Genomic DNA, 27151 nt, shown 5'->3' with positions numbered 1-27151 from the left:
ACTGAAGTTACAAAAAAATTTCATAATATCCTCTCTGTATGGAAGCTATTCCGCAGGCACAAAATATGAACTCTCTTCCCTCAATAATTCAACTATTATTGAATACTTTGGTACACCAAACCATTAGGAGCAAAGGAGTATTGGCTTTGACTTTTGATGCCTGGGGAATCAAGACAATAGGAGTGTCTAAATTTAATTTCTATGTCAAAAATACTTGCTATATTATTTATTATTATTTATGTCTCTTTCAGGAAGTCCCCAAAGCAATTAGCAGCCAATGAAGTGATTTTGAAGAGTAGTCATTGTAATACAGAAAATGTGAAAGTTAATTTGTGCACAGCAAACTCTCACAAATGGCAAATTGTTATGTGCCAATTAATCGATAATTTAGTAATGTTAGTTGAAAGATGAATGTTGGTCAGGCCACAAATGACAACTCTACTGTTTTTAATAAAGTGAGGTTCTGGGTCTTCCACTTCCGTCTGCAAGCAGATTTGGGTCTTGTTTTAACTTCTTATCTCAATGAGGGCATCTTCAACAAAACTTCAATGCAGTGAGTGAGCAAGAGAGGTTCCTGAAGTATCCAGAATAAAGAATAAGACAAAAAAAAGTTTAGAAAGAGATAAGCATTTATCTTCAGAAAACATGGAGACAAAATTGAGAAGAGGCTGGTGAATACAGGACTGAAAGTATTATATTTGAATGCATGCAGTGTATGAAATAAGATAGGAAATCTTGTAGTGCAGTTAGAGACTGGCAGGTATGACATTGTAGGCATCACAGAGTTGTGGTTGAAAGAAGATCACAGCTGGGAACTAAACAGCCAAGGATACACATCATATCAAAAATTCAAACAGCTGGGCAGAGGACATGGAATGGCTTTGTTGGTTAAAAAAAAAGTAAATCAAGTCCTTGGAAAGAAGTGATATAGGATCAGAAGATGTAGAATCCTAGTCGGTAGGATTTAGAAACTGCAAGAGTAAAAAGACATTGATGGGAGTTACATACGGGCCTTCCAACAGTAGCTAGAATGTGGGGTACAAGCTGCAACAGGAGACAGAAAAGGCATGTGAAGAAGGAAGTGCAATGATAGTCATGGGGGATTTCAATACGCAAGGAATTTTGGGACATCAGGTTGGTGCTAGATCCCAAGAGAAAGAATTTGTAGAATGCCTTTTGTAGCATCTTGTGGTCAAGCCCACAAGGGATAAGGCCATTATGGATTGGATCTTGTGTAATGAACCAGATTTCATTAAGTTTAAGGTAAAGCAACCCTTAGGGGGCAGTAATCATAATATGATAAAATTCATCCTGCAGTTTGAGAGGGAGAAACTAAGATCAGATGTCTTGGTATTAGTGTTGAGTAAAGGTAACTACAGAGATACAAGAGAGGAGCTGGCCAGGGTTGATTGGAAGGGTACACTAGCAGGGTGACTATAGAGCAGCAGTGGCTGGAGTTTCTGGTGGTAATTACAGAATATTGGCAGGTGGAATACAGTGTAGGGAAGTATATGGTCTCTTGCACTTTGGTAGAAAGAAAAAAGCTGTATGCTATTTTCTAAATGGACAGTGAGTTCAGAAATTGGAGGTACTAAGGGGTCCTTGTGCAGGATTCCTTACAGGTCAAGTTGATAGTAAGGAAGGCAATACAATGTAGCAGACACAGCATGGATTCAGCAAAGGCAGGTCCTGTTTGACAAACTTTCAGACCAAGGGTGTAGCTATGGGCACTCACATGGGCCCCAGCTATGCCTGCTTCTTCGCTGGTTATGTGGAACAGTCTGTGCTCCAAACCTATACTGGTACTGCTCCCCAACTTTTCCTTCGCTACATTGATGACTACACTGGTGCTGCTTCCTGCACCCATGCTGAGCTCGTCAATTTCATCAACTTTACTTCAAACTTCTACCCAGCCCTCAAATTCACTTCCTCTATCTCGGACACTTCTCTCCCCTTTCTCGATGTCTCTGTCTCCATCTCTGGAGACAGACTGTCCACTGACATCTTCTACAAGTCCACTGGCTCTCATAACTACCTCGACTATACCTCTTCCCACCCCGCCACATGCAAAAATGCCATTCCCTACTCCCAGTTCCTCCGTCTCCACCGCATCTGCTCCGAGGATGAGGTTTTCCATTCTAGGACATCTCAAATGTCCTCTTTCTTTAGGATCGTGGTTTCCCTTCTGCCATCATCAATGATGCCCTCACCCGCATCTCCTCCATTTCCCGCACTTCAGCCCTCACTCCATCGTCCCACAACCACAACAGGGACAGAGTTCCCCTTGTCCTTACCTACCACCCCACCAGCCTCTGGATCCAGCACATTATCCTCCGCAACCTCTGCCACCTTCAACAGGACCCCACCACTAAGCACATCTTTCCCTCTCCACCCCTCTCCGCTTTCCACAGGAACGGTCCCTCCGCAACTCCCTGGTCCACACGTCCTTCCCCATGGATCTCCCACCCAGCACTGATCCCTGTAAGTGTAAGTGCTACACCTGTCCCTACACCTCCTCTCTTGCCACCATTCAGGACCCCAAACAGTCCTTCCAGGTGAGGCAACACTTCACTTGTGAGTCTGTTGGGGTCATCTATTGCATCCGGTGCTCCCGGTGCGGCCTCCTCTACATCGGTGAAACCGGACGCAGATTGGGGGACCGCTTCGTCAAGCATCTCCGCTCCGTCCGCCAAAATAGACAGGATCTCCCGGTAGCCACCCACTTCAACTCTGCTTCACATTCCCATTCGGATATGTCCATACATGGCCTCCTCTACTGCCACGATGAGGCTAAACTCAGGTTGGAGGAGCAACACCTCTGGGTAGTCTCCAGCCCCTTAGTATGAACATCGAATTCTTCAACTTCCGGTAATTCCCTCTCCCTCCCTTCCCCTACCCCAGTTTCACTCTGCCCCCTCCCCCAGCTGCCTACTACCTTCCTTATGGTTCCGCCTCCTACTACCTATTCCTTCCTCACCTTTCCTGCCTATCACCTCTCTGCTTCCCCTCCCCTACCCCTTTATCTTTCCCCTTACTGGTTTTTCACCTGGGACCTACCAGCCTTCTCCCTTCCACCCTCCCCCCACCTTCTTTATAGGGCCTCTGCCCCTTCCCTCTTCAGTCCTGACGAAGGGTTCCGGCTCGAAACGTTGACTGATCTTTTCCACGGATGCTGCCCGACCTGCTGAGTTCCTCCAGCGTGTTGTGAGTGTTGCTTTGACCCCAGCATCTGCAGAGGTTGACAAACTTACTGGAGTTCTTTGAGGATATAATGTGTGCAGTGGATAGAGGGGAACAGACTTGGATTTCCAGAAGGCATTCGATAAGGTACCACATAAAAGATTTATCCATAAGATAAGGATGCATAGAGTTGGGGGTCATGTATTAGCATGGACAGAGGATTGGTTAACTAATAGACAGCAGAGGCTTGGGATACATGACTGTTACTCTGGTTGGCAATCAGTGGTAAGTGATGTGCTGCAGGGGTCAGTGCTGGGCCTGCAACTGTTCACGATATACATGAACGATCTGGAAGAGGGGACTGAGTGTAGTGTATCTAAGTTTGCTGATGACACTAAACTGAGTGGAAAAGCAAATTATACAGAAGATACAGAGAGCCTGCAGAGAGATATGGATAGGTTAAGTGAGTGGGCAAGGGTCTGGCAGATGGGAGTATCATGTTGGTAAATGTGAGGTCATCCATTTTGGAAGGAAAAATGAGACAGCAGATTATTATTTAAATGGTCAAAAATAGCAGCATGCTGCTGTGCATAGGGACCTGAGAGTGCTTGTGCATGAATCACAAAAGGGTTTGCATATGCAACAGGCTATCAAGAAGGCAAATAGAATGTTGGCCTTCATTGCTAGAGGGATTGAATTTAAGAGCAGGGCGGTTATGCTGCAACCCGTACTGGTGAGACTGCATCTGGAGTAGTACGTGCAGTTCTGGTCTCCTTACTTGAGGAAGGCTATATTGGCTTTGGAGGTGGTGCAGAGGAGGTTCACCAAGTTGATTCCAGAGTTGAGGGAGTTAGACTATGAGGAGAGATTTTATAGTATACTCTCCCCGCAAAGTACTGTTGAACTTTAGGTTTAGCAGTTTACTTTCCATGAGGTAAGTGCTGACTCTGCCCACAAAGCTAGCCAGCCTCCAGATCAAATTAATCACCTCATTCATCTAAAGTCCAGTGATACCTTCAGATTTTTTTTCCTGTGTTAAAGATGTTAACTAAGGCACACTGTTTCCATAAATTCTGCTGGTTTAGAGAACTGCATGTAGGTTCCAAAAATGAATTGATTTTAGCTGCAGGGAACTGTAAGGTACATTTTAAAAGACTTTACCTATTAAATATTAAATTTACCAGAAAACTAAGCACTTGTGCCTACGAGGTAGAAGTGAATGGCCTCAAAGTTATTTTGTTACAGTCTGGAGAAGACACCCCAATGTACAGGCCATGCGTTTGTGCCATTTTCATATGAATTAATGAAACTTCACCAGACTACCATACTTAAATAAATCAAGGAATTTTTTAACCCAATTAAAGTAAATAATTATATCCTTAGATGTTATTTGATTGCACTGGTTCATAAAAGACTGCAAGAGTGGTTTATCAGAACTAGGAATGTAAAACATTTCAGTGTGGAAACAGCTACAGTTTCATAATGTCTTCTGTGCCAGAACCACAGGCAGTGGCAAAAGTCAGATGTCTACGTCACTGACTTTACTCTTTTTGTTTCGTGCAGACCATCCATGTAGAACAGTTGGACAGAAAAGGAAGCAAGTTCCCGTCTCATAGCTGTGTGAAGGAGGATATTCACGGCAAGGTGAGAGATTGGGCCTCTGTGGAGGTCCAGTGCTCACATCTGCACTTGTTGCTGAGAGGGTCACTTCTAACAAATCCTCTCAATGGGAGACCAGTGGGATTGGATCAGTGAATGCAATGCTGTTGATCAAGCCAAATGATCCATTTTCCACCACGTGGTGTAGAATTAAAATTACCCCAAAGTTTAACTGTGAAGATTGTTTAAGGTTAAATACAGTGCACACTGCATATACTGTACAAGCACAAGAGTTAGACTGTGTAGAACAACCTCTCCCCATCTCTGAAACCTCCTGAATCTTGCAGCCACTGTGATCCAATTTTGGCCACTTCTATATGTTCAATTAACTCTGATTCCATCAGTGCCTTCAGCTGATTGTCCCTGGGAGCAATGAAATTCCCTCCCCAAATTTTTTCTTCCTAACTATCCAACCTTAATTCATTATTGCCACACTGACTGCCTTTTTGGTCACCTGTCCTACTATCTCCTTTGAAGGACCTTGCTGTGTCAACTTTTGGTAATGTTCCTGTGCATGTTAATGATAATTTTTGAATACATGCTGTTACTCAGAAATATTGATCCTAGTAACCTGTCTGGTGAATAGATTTTGTTAACACATTAAACCATTTCTCGGGATATTTGCAAATTCCTTTCCTTTATGGAATCATATGGAACTTGCCAATCTCATTCCGTCTAGGAATAGACAGACAATACCTTTCCTTCTCCTGTTTTTCCTCTTTCTAAACAGGACTCCCTAAAATGCAATTGGAAGGAAGTTACTCTCTCCCTCTCTGGGAAAAGACCTGACATCTCTGTTGTATCCCAGTTGTATCTTCCCATGCTGCCTGTTAAACTAGTGCCGGCTGTTTTCCTAGTAGGAAAGACCCCATTCCGCACTGTTTGATACACCTCTTTGTCAAAAGGGGTTCTCATTTCTCTCTCGTGCTTTGGCTCCAGGCCGAGGCTCGTCGGAAGATGATGGAGGAGAAGCTGAAGAGGAAGGATTATGAGATTGAGGTGCTGAAGAGAGAGCTGAAGAAGCAAGGCCAAGACCTCTGTGACACCACGACACGCCTCATCAACCTTGAGAACTCTTTGGTATGCAAGCACCATGCACAGGTTTACTGTGAGTCATCTCATGTGTAACCTGTATACAGCATTTCTCAAGCTTGAAATTCATTACAAAGCCCTGGAATCTGCCAGGACCCAGAGGATTGAACACTCCACACCTTGCTGAATGTTAGAAGTCCCTACGTAAAGCGAATCTGAGGTAGTCCTTGGAGATCAAATGAAGCTAAACTGAGATACACATTGGAAGTGATTTAAATTATTTTGTATTTGTTTTAGAGATACAGCCCCACAACCGGCACTGCACAAACACACACCTATTTAACCCTAGCCTAATCGCCAGGCAATTTACAGTGACTAATTAACTTACCAACCGTCTTTGGAATGTGGGAGGAAACTGGAGCACCCCGTGGAAACCCACACCTTCACGGGGAGGACGTCCAAACTCCTTCTAGACGGTGTCAGAATTGAAATCCGAACTCCGACGCCCCGAGCCGTAATAGCATCATGTACACCGTTATTACGTGGAGGAAGCTGTAGTTTCAACCATCCTTGGAGTAATTGATAACAGGCATTGGGATGGAAGGCTCCATTCCCTTTGCCTTGACCAGCTTATCGTTTATGTCAAAAACTGATGCGCTCAGCACTCAGAACATCTTCAAGGCTGATAACCCGATGGTGTGACTGGGCCAAGTGCTGGGAATGGCAGCACGAGGCATTGGCTGGGAGGAATTAACATGCCTAAGGGACTGAATAATCAAGTTCACTTGAAATGATGGGATAATTTGAACACTTTGATCATATCTCAACTGACCTTAATCCAGCTCCAAACATTCTCTTAGGCTCAATGCCAGCTCTCTGTGTCACCAACTGCGTTTCTGTTGATATTAGCCAGACTCTTTTGGTGTACCTTTATCACACTGGTACTCGTGATTATACCATCAGCTTGTTGTTCAATAATAGCAGAGAAAAATTAAATGATTGCAAAAGAAAAATTAATCCTAATTACTTGGTAACATCTTTAATCTTCAGTCTGGGAGTCCTCTGGTTGGGATTTGGGATCAGACTGTTAGAATTATTTACAGTGGGGAGGGTGACATTAGCCTTGTTGTGAAAGTTGGTGTTAAAGAGAGCTCTGTTTGGAAACCGTGTTACAATCAAACCTGAAGTGACCTGCAAGGAAGCTACAAAGCTGCTTCAAGAAGCTGAAAGGTCAGCTGCCTGTACAGTATGAGGCTGGAACGCTTTCTCACTGTAAGACAATGCAGCCCTACTCCAGAGGGCACTGAGCTCAGGTATTGTGGGCATGTAAAGACGAAAAAGATGAAGTTTTGAGAGATCGTGGAATTGAGGGCTGTGGGGACCTGGCACGGAAGAGGAGATTAGGCCTAGGACAGATCACCCATGAATATACAGAATGGTGGAGCAGATAAGAGGGGCTGAATGGCCTACCCCTGCTCCTATTTTCTTATATGAAACTGAATCCTTTACATCGAGCAAGTTACTTGCTAATAAACCTTCACGTGCATCTACTAATGCCTGAGGAATTTACATAAGATCATAAGAAATTTCCACTAGAGGGAGGAGACACTCAGATAGAGAAAGGCCTCAGCCTCAGAAACAGGCTCTGAATTTAAGCTTTAATTGGCTCTTTCCCATATATTAAATGATTGAGATTGTTCTCTGCTCTGCAGAAGGCTCAAATTCTCACAGGGATTCAGGATCTGCAGGCGCCAAACTCCTCACCCTGTACGTTTGGATGCTCAGTTCCGTGGGCAGCTCACCCTGAAGGGAAACAGGCATGAAACCCAAGTGGGCTTTCTTCCTTTCTTGGCTCAGGCTTTCAAAATGTAGAAACACGGGAAAGTAAAAATTAAAATCAGCAGTCTGCCAATTCAGAAAGGAATGCAAAAATGCAGTTTGATAAGCAAGTGTGGGAGTTCATATCTTACTACAATAATCTTTCTTGGAATGAACACCATGGCCCAGCCTGTAATTGCTGATATTTCTGTGCACTGTGGAGTGGGAGCACTGTTTTAATGATTTCTGTAATCCCACAAAGTCTGACGGGGAAAAAACAAGGTTAGGTTAAAAAAAAATAGTGACATAAAATACAGCTAGGGAGGGATGTGTAGCCCCCTGGTAAAAGTATGGGGTTAGTAGAGAAACAAAAGAAAAGGAAAAGAAATAAAAGGCGCCAATAATCGCATGAACATGTCCAGTACACAAACATTGGAGTTCACGGATTCGCTTTCGCTGATCCTCCTTCGCTCGTCGTCGACCCCTAGGCTCCCGCCCCAAGCCCAGGCCCAGCGGATCCGGCAACCATCTCCTCAAGCCACGCCTTCTCTCTTCATCCTCCTCACGCCTTCTCCCCTGAAGCCCGCGCAAACTAACAGCTTTCACACAGACAGAAAGAGTAACATCTATCCCCAATTGGTTAACAAATGAATACAAGTCCTGTTATCACTAACTGCTATAGAGAACCACTGTCTCAGCAGTTAACAGTACAGAGAAGCCATTTTATTCACCTTAGCAGTAACATAAAAGAAGAAACCCTTACAGATGGAATGGTTATTAAGTTCAGAATAAGTACAGTCAGAATGACTACATATGGACCAAGAGATGGGCTAGGTTGATCAGCATTCTGCTTGAGTCTATTCTTTGCCTCAGGTACAAAACTGCTGCTCTGCTGTTGCTGAGATGACTGAATTGCACCGTAATATTCATAGCACGATCCCCAATGACAGGAAATGGCCAACCCACTCACCCAGTTGTGAGCCATCAAACAATGCTGTACTGGCACCCTTTTCCCTCCAGGAATCTTGTTATCTCCCAGGAAAGGCAAGATAACAAATAAAAACCCCAGGCCCATTAGCTGCAGAAGGGTTTGGAAAATTGCCTGCCAAACCCCTTAAGAAATGAGATCCAGGCAGTCTCCCCTCCTGCCTAGAATACAGTCAGCTCTCATTTGGAGGTGAGTAGGGGATCGGGGTTCTTTATATTAGCCAGCCGTCTGTTTCCCAACTCCAGCACCCTGAGAAACGACCAACCCAGCACACAGCACAACTGGTTAACCCCATACTCCCTGACCTATTTATTTCAAATAATTAGAACATGGACACAGACTCTCCGTTCATTGCATTATGTTATAAGCAATCAAGCCACCATGAAATCTACATTTCTCCTGATTACAGAGGTATATTTTTTTAATCTTACCTTCGGGAGCAAGGTGTTTTAAAGTAGCATTTAATCTTGTCCTCTGCACCACACAGAATTGTTTCTGCCTGTGGGCGTCAGGAGAGAACAGAATCAAAGTCAGACAGCCCGCCAACACCCCAGGGTTGGGCTCAGATAGTGACCTCTGTAAATTAAGTCTTGAAGGGTTACTGTGTTCCCAAACCAATCCCGGTGAGAGACAGTGCCTTCAGGAGATGAGGGAGGAGTAGAAATTATCAACCTACTGGAAGAACTCAGTGGATTGAAGGAGAACAGGAACTGTCGACATCTCAGGTTGAACCCCTGCCCCAGTCCAATTCTTTCTTCCTGCAGATGCTGGTGAACCCATTGAGTCCTTCCAGCAGATTGTTTGTTGCTCCAGATTCTTGCGTCTGCAGTTTCTTGTGTCATCATTTTAATCATATTTGGATGAGTTATGAATTTACCTGTGGCTGGCACTGATCTCCAAGGACATCAGCACGTCTTGTGATTTCTAACCATTAAACCTAGAGCTTACTCCTGTTTGTACAGCCCTGTCCTCTGTCAATATTTTCTAACGTGAAGTTTTATCCGATGGTTTTCTTTCCCAGGAGATGGAACAGAGGAAGATCCCAGCGGAATGACAAACAAACCAATCCAAGATACACTGAGGTCTACACACACTCTCGCAGAGCGTCCTGGCCTGGTTCATTGCTAGAGAATTTATTTATAGAGAGACTTACTTGATTTATCAACGTTCATGTGAATTCTTAAAAGATCTACATTCATGGTCTTGTCTGATGAAGTATTTGCTGAAATACAGTTATTATTGTAACAGAAGCAATACTGTGCCACAATGAGGCCACCCTCAGGGTGAAGGAACAACACTGCATGTAAGCCAGTTGTTTGGTGAGTGTGACATCGATCCTGGTTCTGCCTTGGAGCTGCACTCCATGTCAGGAGGAGCTTTTGGTTCCTCACCTCCCCTCCATTACTCCAACCTCAGATATTGCCATGGACGGGAAAGTGGGAGGCAGGCACACGGAACGATGGGGTCAGATGTCACTGGGTGCCAGGTTGTTTGGGAACAGAGTCAACAAAACCTCAGAGCTGAAAAGGAGAAAAATAATAATGGGCATTATTTAGCACAAACAATATTGTTTGACAGTATTTGAAATCAAGAAGTAACTATTAATTATCTGCAATTAAAAAGCTAGGTCTTAAGTTTCCCCCAATTTCACCCTCGAAATTTAAAGTGACCAAGTACCTTGGGTTTTGTAACAAAAAAAGCAATAAGATTTTTGCACAGTGACATCATGACTTCAGTTACAGTGACTTCCTTTGATGGGAGATTTCATTAAACTTTAACTGTGGAGAAATTTTGTGGAAGTATACAGACTGTATATTAAATGAAACAAAGGTGGTGTCTCTGAACAAATAATAAGAACAGAGACATCCTCGTTCCTGACTGAATCTGCCAAAGGTTAGGGGATAAAGCCCTCATTCGTGACAGCTCACCCTTCTTCATAGAGAATGCGCTACACGCTTAAAAAATGGGTTTGCAGTCCCCCTTCCAGAGAACTCACCTTCCACATCATACTGAGTTTGCCAATGCACGTTTAAGTTCACTCTCCCTCCCACGGAGCTCTCACTGCCCCACCCACAACATGTTCACTCTACCTTGTGTGATAGACACAGTCTTCTTCTGGTGAGCTCCCTCTCCTTCCTACCGTTCATCCACTGCCACTATCGTTCTCCCGCCAATTGGGTGCTTGCTTTTCCCACCAGAGTAAGTTTACCATCCCTTCCACGGTGGCTTCCATGTCTCTGTTGTAGTGGGTTCGCTATCGCCTCCTTAGTAAGGTTATTAAACCTCCTTAAGCTCGTTATAGCGAGGGGAGGTAGTGTGGATAAGCTCCCGATACCTATTAAATACTGACAATGGTATGCATCTCAAATAGCCCCTGACAAAACCAAGTCCAGTTCCTGATCTTCACATGTGGCTTAGCTACTAAACCTGGCAGAACCGTTTCTACTGACAGGAGAAGGGGCAAAGTCCTTCAAACCAGTTGTTACAGGCAGATGGGGGCTTGGCAGCTCATTTTGGAGAAAGAAACCTGGTTTCAAACCACTGCTGCCTTGTGGCTATACCCACTCATAGGGACACGCACAGAGGGAAAAGTCCGGAGCTGGAGTCTCTAACAGGGCCCTACATTGAGTTCAACACTGACTGGCAACTCCTACCATGCCACTGATGCCAAACTGCATCAGTCTCTGCTGTTCCTCTGGATTCATCACCACAAGAGGAGGAGTAATGCTGGTGTGGGAGGAGGTATGAATTAACTACAGGAGGGATACTGGTCGGAGAATTCAAGAGAGCAGGTCTTGAGGCCCTCTGTTGTTCGAGGTCGACCATGGAGGTTGCATCCCAGCATGATATGCAAGCCAGGGCAGTACAATAGGGACAGCTGCCCTGTGGCTTCACTCCTTCTCCTGTAGTGAGTTTAGCCTCTCTCCTCTCCTGATTTCACTACCCTTCTGTGGTGAGATTGTTATCCCTGTGCATTTCTGGTGAGGAAGCAGAGAGGCTGGACAGGCTGAGGCAGTGGTCGCTATGCTGGAAACTCTGGGAACACCTGCACAGGTAACTTCTCACACACAGGTGTGATTCCAAAGTACGTCACGTCCAGTGAGGTCCGCTTGTGCAGCAAAGTGCAAAGGGCAACCGGTGCAATTCACAGCAGACGAGAGGAATGGCTGAGACATAATGTGTGTGATAGCAAGGAGAATTCAAACACTTCAGAGCAATGAGGGTGTCAGGGGAGATATTCTGCCAGACGAATCCCTGAACTAAGATGAATCATTTCAGTCAGTTATGAAATGCTTCAGGATAAAGGTCACATTCCTTTTGTTCTTCATTCAATTTCACCAGTCAGTCTCAGAATCCCCTCCCCACTGTGATCACAACAAATGTAAGATTAGACACTGCTTCAATTAAAACTTTGGCTAATCTGAGCTGTAATATGTTAATATTGCTTATCCCCAATTGGCCAGGGGCTGATTCTGGTCATTAGAGGAAAAGAATGCTTTTCTAACACGTCTAACGCAATGTCTATCAGGCAGCAATGATCCCTACCCTGGTCTGTCCACAAAATCTTCATTAGAAGGATAAGCAAACTGACATCATTATCCTTTCCCAGGCCAACATTCCCACCAATGGTGCCACAGTTCCATTCATATGGTTACACTGAGCAGGCCACATCATTCACATGTCCAATAACAGACCCCAAAAAGGACGCTCTGTTCTAAACTCAGATCTGAGACAGATTGTTTTAAGAATTGCGGCGTCCACTTGATTCCTGGAAACCTCTGGCCCTTGGGAGTTAAAACTGGAGAAGGTGTATTCGAAGTGGTTTTGAAGCTATGCATCAGGAGTGCGCTCGTGCATGCACACGTATACACACACACACACACACGTGCACACACACACACACACACACACACACACACACACACACACACAAACTCCCTGTCTACCCACCCCAACTCCTGCCCCATCTATGGAGGAGTCTGCATTTTTCATCTAAACTGGGGAGGAAAAGCTGTCAAGCTCATTTTTACGGGACTGCCTAAGATAAAGAATTCATTAATAACATTTCTCACATTCTTTTAACAGCATTTTCTTTAAAACTTCACACATTCACATTAGTAATGGCAACTGCCTTTATCAGTAGTACAAATTAATTAAAGGAAAGGCTGTTAGCTGCTATTTGTGGGAACAAATGTGAATATGTTTGTGTGTGTATGTGCTGGTGTGTGTGTGTGCCTGCTGCTATTATGGGTTTTGAGGCTTTGAAGTTCTACAAACTTCAACTGTATACTGGAGCTATTTATGGTTCTATGACTATTTATTATTTATGGTGCAACTGTAACGAAAACCAATTTGCCCTGGGATCAATAAAGTATGACCATGACTATGAAAGGGAAAGACCAAGAGCTCAGGCAGAGGACGTGTGAGAGAGCTTGTGCTTTGCTTCAGGTTAATAAAACCATAAGACCATACAACATAGGAGCGGAATTAGGCCATTCAGCCCATCGAGTCTGCTCTGCTGTCATGGCTGATCCCGGATCACACTCGACCCATACACCTGCCCTCTCACCATGTCCTTTGATCCCGTGACTGATCAGGAAATGATCAACTTCCCCTTAAGTATGCGCGCGAATTTAACCTCAACTGCAGTCTGTGGCAGAGCGTTCCATAGATTCACTACTCTCTGGCTAAAAAAGAATTCCTCCTTACCTCTGTTCTAAAGGGTCACCCCTCATTTTTAGGCTATGCCCTCTAGTTCCAGATACCCCTATCAAAGGATACATCCTCTCCACATCCACCCTATCTAGTCCTTTCAACATCCAGTAGGTTTCACTGAGATCCCCCCCCCACATTCTTCTTAATTCCAGTCAATGCAGGCCCAAAGCTGCCAAGTCTTCCTCCTATGTTAACCCTTTCATTCCCGGAATCATCCCTGTGAACCTCCTCTGGACTCTCTCCAATGACAACACATCCTTTCTGAGATATGGGGCCCAAAACTGTTGACAATACTCCAAGTGGGGACTGACTAGTGTCCTATAAAGCCTGAGCATTATCTCCTTGCTTTTATATTCTATTCCCCTTGAAATAAATGCCAACAATGCATTTGCCTTCTTTACCACAGACTCAACCTGTAAATTAACCTTCTGGGAGTCTTGCATGAGGACTCCTAAGTCCCTCTGCACCTCTGATGTTTGAACCTTCTCCCCATTTAGATAATAGTCCGCACTATGGTTCCTTTTACCAAAATGCATTATCATACATTTCCCAACACTATATTCCATCTGCCACTTTTTTGCCCATTCTTCCGATTTGTCTAAGTCCTGCTACAATTGCATTGCTTCCTCAGCACTACCTACCCCTCCACCTATCCTCGTATCATTTGCAAACTTTCCCACAAAGCCATAAATTCCATTATATAAATCATTTAAAAAATGTGAAAAGTAGCAGTCCCAATACTGACTCCTGAGGAACACCACTAGTCACCGGTATTAATTGGGAATAAAAGGCCCCTTTTATTTCCAATCGCTGCCGCCTGCCTGTCAGCCATTCCGCTATCCATGCCAGTGTCATTCCTGTAATGGGTTTTATCTTGTTAAGCAGCCTCATGTATGGCACCTTATCAAATGCCTTCTGAAAATCCAAGTAAATGACATTCACTGTCTCTCCTTTGTCCGCCCTGCTTGTTACTTCCTTGAAGAACTCTAACAGATTTGTCAGGCAAGGTTTACCTTTACAGAAACCATGCTGACTTTAACTTACTTTATCATTAGTCTCCAAGTACCTTGAAATCTCATCCTTAACAATAGACTCCAATATTTTCCCAACCACTGAAGTTAGGGTAACTGGCCTATAATTTCCTTTCTTTTGCCTTCCTCCCTTCTTAAAGAGTGGAGTGATATTTGCAATCTTATAGTTCTCCAGGACCATGCCAGAATCAAGTGATTCTTGAAAAATCATGACCAATGCATCCGTTATCTCTTCAGCAACCTCTCTCAGGACTCTAGGATGTAGTCCATCTGGCCCAGGTGACTTACCCATTTAAGACCTTTGAGCTTGCCTAGCACTTTTTCCTTTGCAATAGCAATGGCACTCATGGACCTCTGGCACACTGCCAGTGTCTTCCACAGCGAAGACTGAAGAAAAGTACCCATTAAGATTATCTGCCATTTCTTTGTTCCCCATTACTACCTCACCAGCAAAACTTTCCAGTGGTCCAATATCAATTCTCATCTCCTTTTTACTCTTTTTATAACTGAAAAAAACTTTTGGTATTCTGCTTTATATTATAGGCTAGTATGCCCTCATATTTCATCTTTTCTCTTATAGCTTTTTTTGTTGCCTTTTGTTGGATTTTAAAAGCCTCCCAATCATCCAATTTCCCACTCACTTTTGCCACCTTGTATGCCCTTTCATTGGCTTTTATGCAGTCCTTGACCTCCTTTCTCAGCCATGTTTGCCTACTCCCGCCATTTGAGAACAACTTCTTCTGTGGGGTATGTCTATTCTGTGCCTTGTGAACTATTCCCAGAAACTTCAGCCATCTCTGCCCTGCTATCATCCCCGCCAGTTCCCTTTAATGTCAGTTCCCTTTGACTGAAGAGGAAACCAATTCATTCTAGAACAAGTGGAAGAAAGTGGATGTTTGCAGTGGGGGTGGAGTGTGTGTGGGCCAGCTCAGAACCTGGTGGTGACACTTCTACAAAGGTCAGAAGGTTTGAACAGCAAGGCTTCACTTACATAAAGGCTCGTGAATTCTGATCTTACACTCAACAAGATATGAGTACGCTAGTTTGGTCATTGGTTAGTACACGGATGTTGGGACTATTGATCTAAGCATGAGTGGTAAGTAGCTGGATACTTTAAAGTTCAAATAATTAAATATAGATAATATAGATTTTTTTTGAAAAGCTATTATCAGTAATGATAACCATGAAACTTTTGGAATGTCACACAAATGCATACACTATCTGATTGATGGCCAGTCTTTCTCTCTCACTGATTCATTCTGACCGAGAAGTCTTTAGAACAACCATTGTGGTTGACTTTGAGTGACTCATCAATTCAGAGACGGTAAGACTTGGACCATTAACAATAGCATTGCCAGTGACATCCACATCTTGATGAAGTGGATAAGTAAATCAAAAATGTTCAATCTAACTGGGGAATGGGAATTTGGTTGTAATAGGCTTTGAATGAGAAATGTGTTGGATAATCCCCAGCTTGTCAGTGTGAGATGGAGTACGAGCACATTATGTCCTTTAAGGAAGGAGAGGTGCCTCCACTGGGTCACCATCAGGGAGCACTGGAAACTCCCTCACCTCATGGGGGACAAAGTACTGCCCCAAGGACTATGGAAGGGAAGCCCCCCTTGCTCCTCCTGACCCACTAGGAATTCTAAGAAGACCTTCCTTAACCCTTTCTAGGGAGCTGCTGTCTCACAGCTCATCCTCGCCAGCAGCACTCACTGTGCGGAGACTGACCGCACGGGTTCCCCCAGAGTGCTTCAGTTTGCTCCCACATTACAAGGATGTCCAACTTAAGTTAATTGGCCACCGTAAATTGCCCGAGAGCAGAAGAATCTGGAAGAACGTGGGGAGAATAAAATGGGATCAGGGTGGGGTTTATGTCACTCAGTGCTTGTCTTGATGAGCCGAAGGGCCTGTTCCATATTGTCTGACTGCAGAGTGGTTTTGGATGTAGGAAATTGGAGGGTTATGGGCTGTGAGGAAGAGAAGGGTTAGATTGATCATGATCACATAATAATCTGCAGATGAATAAGGTTGGAGGAGCAACACCTCATACCATCTAGGTAGTCTTCAGCCCCTTGGTATGAACATAGAATTCTCCAACTTCCGGTAATTCCCTCCCCCTCCCTTCCTCTATCCCTATTTCACTCTAGCCCCTCTCCCAGCTCCCTCATGGTTCCGCCTCCTTCTACCACCCATTGTTTTCAGGGCTATGACCTCAATGCTTCCCCTCCCCCACCCCTTTGTCTTTCAAATTACTGGTCTTTCAACTGAAGCTACAAGCATTCTTCAAATCCTTCCCCATCTCTCATTCTTCAGTCCTGACGAAGGGTTCCGGCCCAAAACGTCGACTCATCGTTTCTAACTGATGCTGCCCGACCTGCTGAGTTCATCCAGCGTTCTGAAAAGATTGATCATGATGTAGGTTTATATGGGGGGGAAACATCGACTCAGACCATGAGAGGCCTGCGTCGGACATTTTCATGCCTTACAAGGTGCAGATTGGAAGTCTGTGTGGGATGCCACTCCTCGCACAGACACTAGAGCAATGTGTGGTTAAGGGCCTTGCTCAAGGACACAAACACGCTGCCACAGCTGAGGTCGAACTAGCGACCTTCAGATCACTAGACGAATGCCTCAACCACTTGGCCACGTGCCCAACACATATTGGTTAGGACAATATCATGGGCTGTACTGTTCTACGTTCTACATATACGTTAAAGAATAAAAGGCAGTGCATCACTCCCTTGTTTGGCATAGGTAATACACTGCACTTCCAAATGTCATAAAATCTCAGACCATAGAAACAGTCTCTTCGGCCCACTATGTCCATGCTGGCCATCAGATGCCCACCATTCAGGCTATGGTCTCTTCATGCTACGGTATTTGAAGTGCTCAGCTAAATACTACATAGATGTTGTGAAAATATCTGTCTCCACCACCCCCCCCCCCACCGCCTCCAGACAGTGTGTCCTCACTTCAACCACCCTCAGGGTGCAAAAGTTCCACCTGAAGCTCCCTTCTCCTACAGTACTGTAAAGCTCTGCCCTCCGATGAGCAATCGCTCTGCTAAGGGGGAAAAAGATCACCATTTACCTCATCTATGACCGTCATGATTTGATTTATTTCAATAGCTCTTCCACTTAGTCTTCTCCTCTTCAAGGAAGGTATACCCAGTTTATCTAATTTCTCCTCATAGCTGAAACCTCTGGCGAATTCCCTTTCCACCCTCCCCAATGCAATCATATTCTCACTTGCTTGTGACTTTTATGTCTCATATGTTCTTCTACCTTCACTGCAAAATTTGTTAAAGGCCTGAAACCACGGCATTAATATTATGGTGAGTTTGAGTCACAGAGTCATAGAAAAGCACATCACAGAAACAGGCCATTCAGCCCATCTAGTCCATGCCAAACCATTAGAGGCATAATTTCAATTTTCAAAGTGTTTACCTCTCATCTATCCTTCTCCCTGCCTGTTGTGGGAGGAAGGGGTTAAAACTGAAGCTAGACTATCCTTCCGCATTCTACATAAAAAGAAAAATGGAAGTGGTGTTCACTTTGAAAATGAAACCACCTCATGAAATATCAGAAGGAAAATAATACCTGTCTCCATTTGTCTCAGCTCCCATTGAATCCCTTACTTACAGCATTTCTTATCTCCAAATATAACTATTCCCCTGTTATCCTAGCAGACCATAAAATTCAACTCAGTCAAAACCCTGCAACCTGTAACCAGCCCACCCAAAGATTCAAAGTAAGTTGATTCTCAAGTTTTGTATGCAGGATACAACCCTGAGATTTGTCTTCCCCACAGACTGCCACGAAATAAAGAAACACCATGGAACCTGTTTAAAGAGTAACATCAAACCTCCAATGTGCAAAAGAAAAGAGAACAGATTGCGCAAATGGGAAAAATGGATCAAGCAGAAAGTGCAGAGTACAAAACACCAGGTCACAGAGACATCGAAAGAGTCCAGGCATATTCAGTTCAGCTCGGTCCAGTTCAATCTAACACTGCACCTCTCACTATCTGTAGGCCACAGCACTAGTCCACCCTGATCAAAGTCGCACCAAACAGCGACAGAAAAAGGGAGTGACCAGAAGCCAGAAACACAGCGTAACGTGAGCTGGAGTCCAATCCACACACTGTATCAATCAAATCTCACCAAAGACCCATCGACTCCAACACCATCGAGTGAGGGGGGAGAGAGACAGAGGGAAACCATTGGTATGTAGGCACCTTCCTTGCCCTTCACCCTGATCCTACTGATGCCAGTCTACCGCCACCTTGCCCCTGTGTATTTGTACTCCTGTTCCAGCTCACTTGCAGCTGCGTAGTCTATTCGCACCAGTGTTCGTGACCACGTATTCCGTGACCCTGAAGTCCCTTCCTTGGACCTTCAGTCTTCCTTCTTTAAGAGCTGCCTTAAAACCCACCTCTTTGACCAACCAGGCTTTTATTCACCTCGTCTCACCGATACTCAGCATTGACTCCTGTCTGCTTCTGTTTTCGCCTGAGCTCTGTCGGGAATTGAAGAGTGATGAAGGAAATGCAAATTATGTTTCAGCGCTGACAGGGAGTCCTCACTCAGAACATTAACCTGGCTTTTCTCTTTACAGATGCTGCCAGATCTGATCTGCCTTCATCATTTATAGATTTCCAGCAGTCTGGTTTCTTTTCATCAACACCCCGTGTGGCGGACCCCCAGCCACCGCTTTGACGACTGCTCTTCCCTGCTTCCGTTCATTGCAGCTCCCGCTTTCGGAGAGCTGAACTGCAGAAAGGTGAATGATTATTTTAAGAGAAGTAATACCCCCTGGTTCTCTAAAGTCCACACTTTCTCAAGTGGAAGAGTACAGAGCTAAACTCAATGTTCAGTCAGAATTGATCACGTCTCTCTGTTGCCGCCTCTCACACAGCTAGGAAGAGATACAGCACTGAACCTGGCCCTTCCACTCACAGAGTCGGTGCCAACTAACAACTACCCACTTATAAAATCCTATTCTTTTGTATTCACCCCACATTCTCACTAACTTCCCCGGATTATATCATACCCACACACTCGGGGCAACTCACAGTGTCCAATTAATCTACCAGCCAGAGTATTTTTGGGATGTGGGCGACAACCAGAGTAGTCAGAGGAAACCAATATGGTCACAGGGGGAACATAGAAACTTCACACGGACAGCACCAGGAGCTGGGATTGAACCCAGGTCTGCTAACTATTAGCTGTTCCACTGTGCCACTCTATGAAGCTCCCTTGAGTTTCTCTTCTTCCATGTGATAATTAAATCATCATCCACCCTCAGATAACGTAATTTAAATAATTGCTATTATATAGTACCTTTCTACAAACAACACAGTGCTAAATTGAACTGAACTAAACTGAATACCCCTAGACTGTTCCAATGGCTTTGTTGTTTGGTGTTTTATATTCTGTGTTTTTCTCTCAATTGTTTGCTGTTTGCGCGATTTTTTTTTCTTTTTTTTTTGCAAGTTGGGGGTTTGCTGTTTTTTTTACACGGGTTCCATGGTGTTTTGTGGGGAAGACGAATCTCAGGGTTGTATACTGCATACATACTTGAATAATAATAAAGTGTACTTACTTACTTTCTGTCATGATCTCAAGGGCCAAGGAAATGTTCGGAAATGTTGCTCATTAGGGAATGTCGCACAACAAACTCAAGGAGTGCTCACTTCGCCATCCCACTGAAATGACAAGATTAAACAACCTGCGTGTATTGCTGATGAACAGGGGGCCGAGTTATTGAATCACTTAGCCACACTGGTGGCATGAAGCTGATTTTCAAGTCCGTGCCATCATACCCCTTTGTGCTAATTAATTCTTGAAATTTTTTTAATGTTTATTTATTTATTTTAATTTATTTATTGATACATTGAGGAACAGGCCCTTCTGTCCCTTCGAGCCACACTACTTAGCAATCCCTCTCTTTAACCCTAACCTAATCACAGGACGACTTAATCAACCTACCAACCAGTACATCCTTGGACTGTCAGAGGAAATCCACGTGGTCACGGGGAGAATGTACAAACTCCTTACAGGCAGCTGCGGGAATCGAACCAGGGTTGCTGGTCCCGTAAAGCGTGGTGCTAACCACTGCACTACTGTGCACCACTTCACTATACAGAAACAGGCTTCTGAAGTCTTTAGGAAGATCCGACAGGCATGAGAGGAGTTTCTTTAGCCCTTTCCACGCTCCTGTGGTGGTGTAGAGGTACATGGTTATGACTGTTTGTGGCCCCTTTTCAATGTGATGCATCCTTTAACCCGGGGTGACGGGGTGGAGATACGTCTCTGGCAAAGGAGGTGTACGGGTCTCCTTCACTCTGCTGGCCTGTAGGTCTCCCTTGGTAAAGTCTAGCACCTGCTTAGCCCTTGAAGCCATGGGAGCAGATGGTGGATGGTCATGTGAACAGCTGGTACATATCACAAGTCCTGGTTATGTGACCACGGACTTCAGGCAGGCAATCTCTGAAGAGTATTGATAATGGCTCGGTCATCCTTCTTGAAAAGACACTGCCCGGAAAAAGGCAATGGCAAATCACTTCAGTAGAAAAATTTGCCAAGGACAATCAGGGTCAAGACCATGATTGCCCTCGTTATAGGGCATGGCACACGATGGTGATGATGATATACCTTTTAAAAAGCCAGGCTTTTCTCCTTGAGATTCCGTGCTGGCTCTATCGGGAAGTGATGGTGTCCCAGATGTCAGAGGTTTCATCCAAACTTCATTCTTTGTCGGGCAGTCTCTCCTGCCACACAGTACATCACAGTCGAGCCCGAAGTATGTGCATTTCCCAGAGAGTGTCAGGGAACAAAAACATTCATTTTATTTTCCTTTATTTTACATTCAATTCAATCAATTAAAGAGGCCTGAGGCATGTAGTGGATTAGTGGGAGCACCAAGAAACCTTTGCAGATAGACCCTAAATTACATACGTGGAGTTGCCACAGGTTCTCACCTTCTCCTACCAAAATTCTGGTGAAATTCAAAGAAGCTAAAAGAAGCCATTGTATCATTTTCCCAGCTTTTCCAAAACCCTTCTAAATCTCCCCCTCCCCCCAAGGGAATCTGAATCAGAATTTGATTAACTCCTGACTAATTCAGGTTTCACTTTCCAGGTTTCCCGTTATAATTATCTTTCCCTCAGGAGGCCAGCCCATTATCCTTTCAAACACTTTTGCCCTGGTTTCAGCAGGCCTTCACCCTGGATTCTACTCTCTACTGTCGGCCCTCTGCTATTCCGCAGCACACTGTGAAGCGACTGACAGTCGCCCATAACACACCTTTTCCAAAGAAGGTGTCCTGACGAAGGGTCTCGGCCCGAAATGTCAACTGTACCTCTTCCTAGAGATGCTGCCTGGCCTGCTGCGTTCACCAGCAACTTTGATGTGTGTTGCTTGAATTTCCAGCATCTGCAGAATTCCTCATGTTTACGTTTTCCAAAGAAACTTCACCTTGATTCACAGGGGAGAAGGTGAATGCCAGGGTGTATGCAATGGGTTAATGGCTGCTTTGCTTCCATGGAAATTTGTAAAAAAAAACCTTGGTGAGTTAATATCGATAAAATATGAATCAGATAAACATACGCAAATTATCCACTTACGGATTCAGAGACAAATGGATCTTTCTTACAAAATCTTGGCTACTTGCCCTAAGCAACTAAGAAGAGCCATAATCTTTATGTATCCCTCCACCAGGATTTTCACCAAGGCAAATAAGTGATTGGCCAGGTGTGTTTTCTTTGCAATAGAGGTGATAATGGGAAGTTTTAATTAATATGAATAAAGTGTCAGCTCGAAATAGCTAAGGATGCATCATTTTGCAGAGTGCATGTTTAAACTGAGATACTGTTGATATAAACTGTTTTCCTAAGAGATTTTTAATTAGACATACCTGTCACTCATGGATTGTTCCTGTTATGTTTCATGTGCTACAGCTCACATTTAGACAGTAAAAGCACAACAGAAGAGTCCAGGTGTCTAGTATAAGCTTCACATCTATTGCAGCAAGATAAAACTCCCTCCTCGTTGCCACTGTCAGAAATATAGCCACAGAAAGAATCTGATATATTGGTAAGCAAGACTGTTATTGACACCCTATATATCTTATAAACCAGGTTTCATAAGACACAATTCAACAGGAATTCAAATACCCTATTAAATTCAATAGGATACAATTCTGGAATTAGTTATAATGAGTATATCTTTCTGTTTTCAAAAACTGTGCCAAAATTTCCACTACCTCTGAAGTTTTATGCTTTGTCACTGCAAGTTCCCGGACTTTAGACTGAACTCAGCTTTCCAGGAAGTGATAGTTTTCACTCAGTCGCTTTTTTTTTAAAAACGTGGGCTATCAGAGTAAGCTTTCTCGATTGACCTTATACGGGCAATGAGTTGGCTGAGCAAACAGAGAGGCCGACCGAATAGTCTTTTATCGTCAGGTCTGAGTCATCAAGCCATTGAGGAAAGCAGGCTTACACCTTGCTTCAGAAATAACAGAGGGCACACGGAGCAGCAGGGAATTTTTTTAAAAAGTTCTGCACTGAGGGTATTTTCCAGGAAGGCGATTTGATCACTGTTTATATTCAAGTTAGAACACACAGAAGCCTTGTACATAGTTCTGTAATAATTCTGCTCCACGTTATAAAAAGCGGTAGAGAAAGTGACAAGAAGAACCAAAACTACAAAGGTATCACTATTAGAGGAAGCCAGGCCAGCAGCAGGAGGGTCTGAGGCCTGACATGATCAGAAGTGCTTAAGTTCTAGATCACGGTTATTACCATACAAAACAATGTTCCTCTGGACCAAAGTGCACAGCTCAGTACAGTACATATAATTCACACCCAACACATAAAGGAATATTACCACAAATAAATTAGCAAATAAAATGGGGGGGGGGGGTTGGTTTGATGCTTTTTCTGCTGCTTCTGTGTGGGAGGGGAAGGGGAGCTTTGAGGTTCTAATGTTTCTGTCATTCACTCTTCCGATTTTTTTTCTGTTTCGTGGATGTCAGCAGAGAGTAGGAATTTCAGGCTGTATACTGTACACATTCCCTGATATTGAAATTGAACTATCAAAGGACTTCAATATTTGATGGGGAGGGCCAGAGTGACTATCCAAATCTTTCCACAGAAATCCTGACCTTCCTTCTTGCTGTCATGCTGTCTGTGAAGCAGTTGGACTCTCCATCTGGGATGAAGTGCTGACTTACTGCAGCTTCACAGCAATTATCCAGAGCACTTTGCCTGCTGAACCCACGCCAGGTCAGACTGGCACAGGTCCAGTAATTTCATCTATACCAATGGAAGGAGGGTTGGAGTTAGTTTTAGGTAATTAACTTCTTCTGCCAATCAGTTGAGATGATGTAGTTAAATTGTAAAGTTAAAATTATTTAGTTAATAAATGTTTTCATCATTATTTTTGCTCGCAAATTTCATTGAAAGTGTTTATTTTTAGGATCATTTTGAATTGGCTAGAGTTTTTGTATATGTTTAATGTCTGTGAATATCAAAGGTGTTCCATGTTTTTGACAGTTTTGACAACTGCTCGTTCTGGGTGTTAGCAGACCATCAAAGCAAATCTGATTCAACATTTCTCAATTAAGATGGGAAGATGCTGGACTCCACAAGCCCTTGCTGATAGGAGATGGCTTGAACGACCAAGTTGCCTCTACAGATACATATCTGTGGACAGAGGAGTGTGGAATAGGGGCAGTTCCCCACTCATTTGGAGCACAGACCAGAATGTACCCACAGTGGCTACTTACTGGGTACCTCCTGTACCTAATAATGTGGCCACTGAGTGTATGTTCCTGTTCTTCTGCTGCTGTAGCCCATCCATTTCAATGTTCAACATGTTGTACAGTGAGAGATGCTTTTCTACACTCCACTGTTATAACGTGTGGTTATTTGAGCTACTGTCACCTTTCTGTCAGCCTGAAACAGCCTGGCCATTCTCCTCTGACCTCTCTCATAAACAAGGCACTTTCCCCCACAGAACTGCTGCTCGCTCGATGTTTTCCCTTTATTGTACCATTCTCTGTAAACTCTACAGTCCATGAAAATCCCAGGAGATCAGCAGTTTTTGAGATATTCAAGCCACCCTGTCTGACACCAGCAACCATTCCACAGTTAAAGTCACTTGGATCACATTTCTTCCCCAATCTGATGTTTGGTCTGAGCATCAACTGAACCTCTTGACCATGTCTGCTGTTAGGCATTGAGTTGCTGCCACATGATTGGCTGATTAGATAAATGCATGAAGGAGCAGGTGTTCATGTGTACATAATGAAGTGACCACAGAGTGTATGTGGTTCACTGTGGTAGATGCGTTGAGGTGTCACTTGTAGGGGAATCCAATTCTATTAGCCAGATAAAAAGAAGTTTTTTCTTTAATTGAATTGACTTTTTTACTTACATCCTTCACGTACATGAGTAAAAATCTTTATGTTACATCTCCGTCTAAATCTGCAATATGCAATCATAGTAATTTATAATGATTTATAATAAATAGGACAGTCAATGTAATATAGAGTACACTCAAATCAGCATGAGTTCATCCCTCTGATGGCCTGGTGGAAGAAGCTGTCCCGGAGCCTGCTGGTCCTGGCTTTTATGCTGCGGGTACTGTTTCCCGGATGGTCGCAGATGGAACAGTTTGTGGTTGAGGTGACTCGGGTCCCCAATGATCCTTCAGGCCCTTTTAGAACACCTGTCTTTGTAAATGTCCTGAATCATGGAAAGTTCACAACTACAGATGCGCTGGGCTGTCCGCACCACTCTCTGCAGAGTCCTGCGATTAAGGAAGGTACAGTTCTCATACCAGGCAGTGATGCAGCCAGTCAGGATGCTCTCAATTGTGCCTCTGTAGAAAGTTCTTAGGATTTTGGGGCCCATACCAAACTTCCTCAACTCTCTGAGGTGAAAGAGGCGCTGTTGTGCCTTTTTCACCACACAGCTGGTGTGTACAGACCACGTGAGGTCCTCGGTGATGTGGATGCCGAGGAACTTAAAGCTGTTTACCCTTTTAACCCCAGATCCATTGATGTCAATAGGGGTTAGCCCATCTCCATTCCTCCTGTAATCCACAACCAGCTCCTTTGGCTTTGCGACATTAAGGGAGAGGTTGTTTTCTTGACACCACTGTGTCAGAGAGATGACTCCTTCCCTGTAGGACACCTCGTTATTGTTTAAGATAAGGCCAATCAATGTAGTGTCATCAGCAAATTTAGTTAGCAGATTAGAGCTGTGGGTAGCGATAGAGTCATGGGTATACTGGGAGTAAAGGAGGGGACTCAGTATGCAGCCCTGAGAGGCTCCTGTGTTGAGGGTCAGAGGGGTAGAGAGGTGAGGGAGCCTACTCTTACACCTGCTCGCGATCTGGCAGTAAGTCCAGGATCCAGCTGCACAAGGCAGGGTCAAGGCTGAGGTCTCTGAGCTTCTTGTCGAGCCTGGATGGAACTATGGTGTTGAATGCTGAACTGCAGTCCAAGAACAGCATTCTCACATAAGCATCCTTCTTCTCCAGATGTGTAAGGACGATATGTAGAGCTGTGACTATTGCGCTGTCTGTCGATCGGTTGTGTTGGCAGGCAAATTGTAGGGGGTCCAGTTTGGGTGGTGGCAAGCTGCAGACGTAGTCCTTGACCAGCCTCTCAAAACATTTGCTTATTATTGAGGTGAGTTATGAAGGATGTTGAGGAAACATCTTTCCCATAAAATAGAGAAGATGGACAAATCTCTAACACTAGGTTATTAAGATAAATAGTAAACACAGAACATAAAACTACAGCACAGCACACCCCCTTGAGCCTATTATGCTTCACCAAACTTTTAACCTACTCCAAGATCAATATAACTCTTCCCTCCACATAGCCCTCCATTTTTTTTTATCATCCAGGTGCATATCCAAGAATCTCTTAGATGTCCCTAACGTATCTGCCTCTACCTCTACCCCTGTCAGGGTGTTCCATGCATCCACCACTCTGTGTGTGAAAAACCTACCTCTGACTTCGCCCCTATACTTTTCTCCAAACACCTTACAAGTATGCCCACTCTTGTTCGTCATTACCACTCTTGGGAAAAAGGCACTGACTGTCCACTCCGTCTATGCTTCTTACCATCTTGTGCACCTCTATCGAGTCAATTCTCATCCTCCTTCACTCCAAGGAGAAAAGCCCTAGCTTAAACAACCAATCATCAAAAGACATGCTCTCTAATCCAGGCAGCCCTCCTCTGCCCTTTTTCTGAGGCTTCCATATCCTTTCTCTGATGAGGCAACCAGAATTAAACATAATTTTCCAACTGTGGTCTAACCAGAGTTTGAATTGACTTTATCACTTACATCCTTCATATACATGTGTAAAAATCTTTACGTTACATCTCCATCTAAATGTGCAATTAATTAGTGATTTATAATAAATAATATGTACAACAGGATAGTCAATATAACATAGAAATACAGTTGTGTCAGCATGAGTTAAGCAGTCTGATGGCCTGGTGGAAGAAGCTGTCCTGGAGCCTGTTGGTCCTGGCTTTTATGCTGCGGTACCGTTTCCCAGATGGTAGCAGCTGGGACAGTTTGTGGTTGGGGTGACACGGGTCTCCAATGATCCTTCGGGCCCTTTTTACACACCTGTCTTTGTAAGTGTCTTGAACAGTGGGAAGTTCACATCTACAGATGTGCTGGGCTGTCCGCACC

At 44.1% G+C, this 27151-nt stretch overlaps 1 protein-coding gene and 1 long non-coding RNA gene across 7 annotated transcripts in view; one reads left to right on the top strand and one right to left on the bottom strand.

Moving 5' to 3' along the window:
• Positions 1-10552, top strand: part of LOC140188792 (forkhead-associated domain-containing protein 1-like) — a 149224-nt gene extending 138672 nt beyond the window's left edge. For 2 of the 5 annotated variants that reach the window (XM_072245438.1, XM_072245439.1), the window contains exons 29-30: positions 4744-4824; positions 5779-7386. In XM_072245438.1, coding sequence (XP_072101539.1) covers positions 4744-4824; positions 5779-5967 — 270 coding nt within the window. In that variant the 3' untranslated portion in view covers positions 5968-7386. Of the gene's footprint in view, positions 1-4743; positions 4825-5778; positions 7387-9698 lie in introns of those variants that run through there. The other 3 variants (XM_072245440.1, XM_072245437.1, XM_072245436.1) reach the window with 2 other exon arrangements.
• LOC140188794 (uncharacterized) overlaps positions 8391-27151 on the bottom strand; it is a 47250-nt gene continuing 28489 nt past the window's right edge. The window contains exons 1-3 of one of the 2 annotated variants that reach the window (XR_011883395.1): positions 21086-21322; positions 20034-20136; positions 8391-10197 (exon numbers count right to left, since the gene is read on the bottom strand). This is a non-coding gene — a long non-coding RNA (uncharacterized lncRNA). Of the gene's footprint in view, positions 10198-20033; positions 20137-21085; positions 21323-27151 lie in introns of those variants that run through there. The other variant, XR_011883394.1, reaches the window with a different exon arrangement.

The sequence above is a fragment of the Mobula birostris genome, chromosome 27 (assembly GCF_030028105.1).
Source record: "Mobula birostris isolate sMobBir1 chromosome 27, sMobBir1.hap1, whole genome shotgun sequence".
Classification (NCBI taxonomy): domain Eukaryota; kingdom Metazoa; phylum Chordata; class Chondrichthyes; order Myliobatiformes; family Myliobatidae; genus Mobula; species Mobula birostris.
Note: the sequence above shows the minus strand (reverse complement) of the source record. Positions and strands in the feature narration are given on the sequence as shown.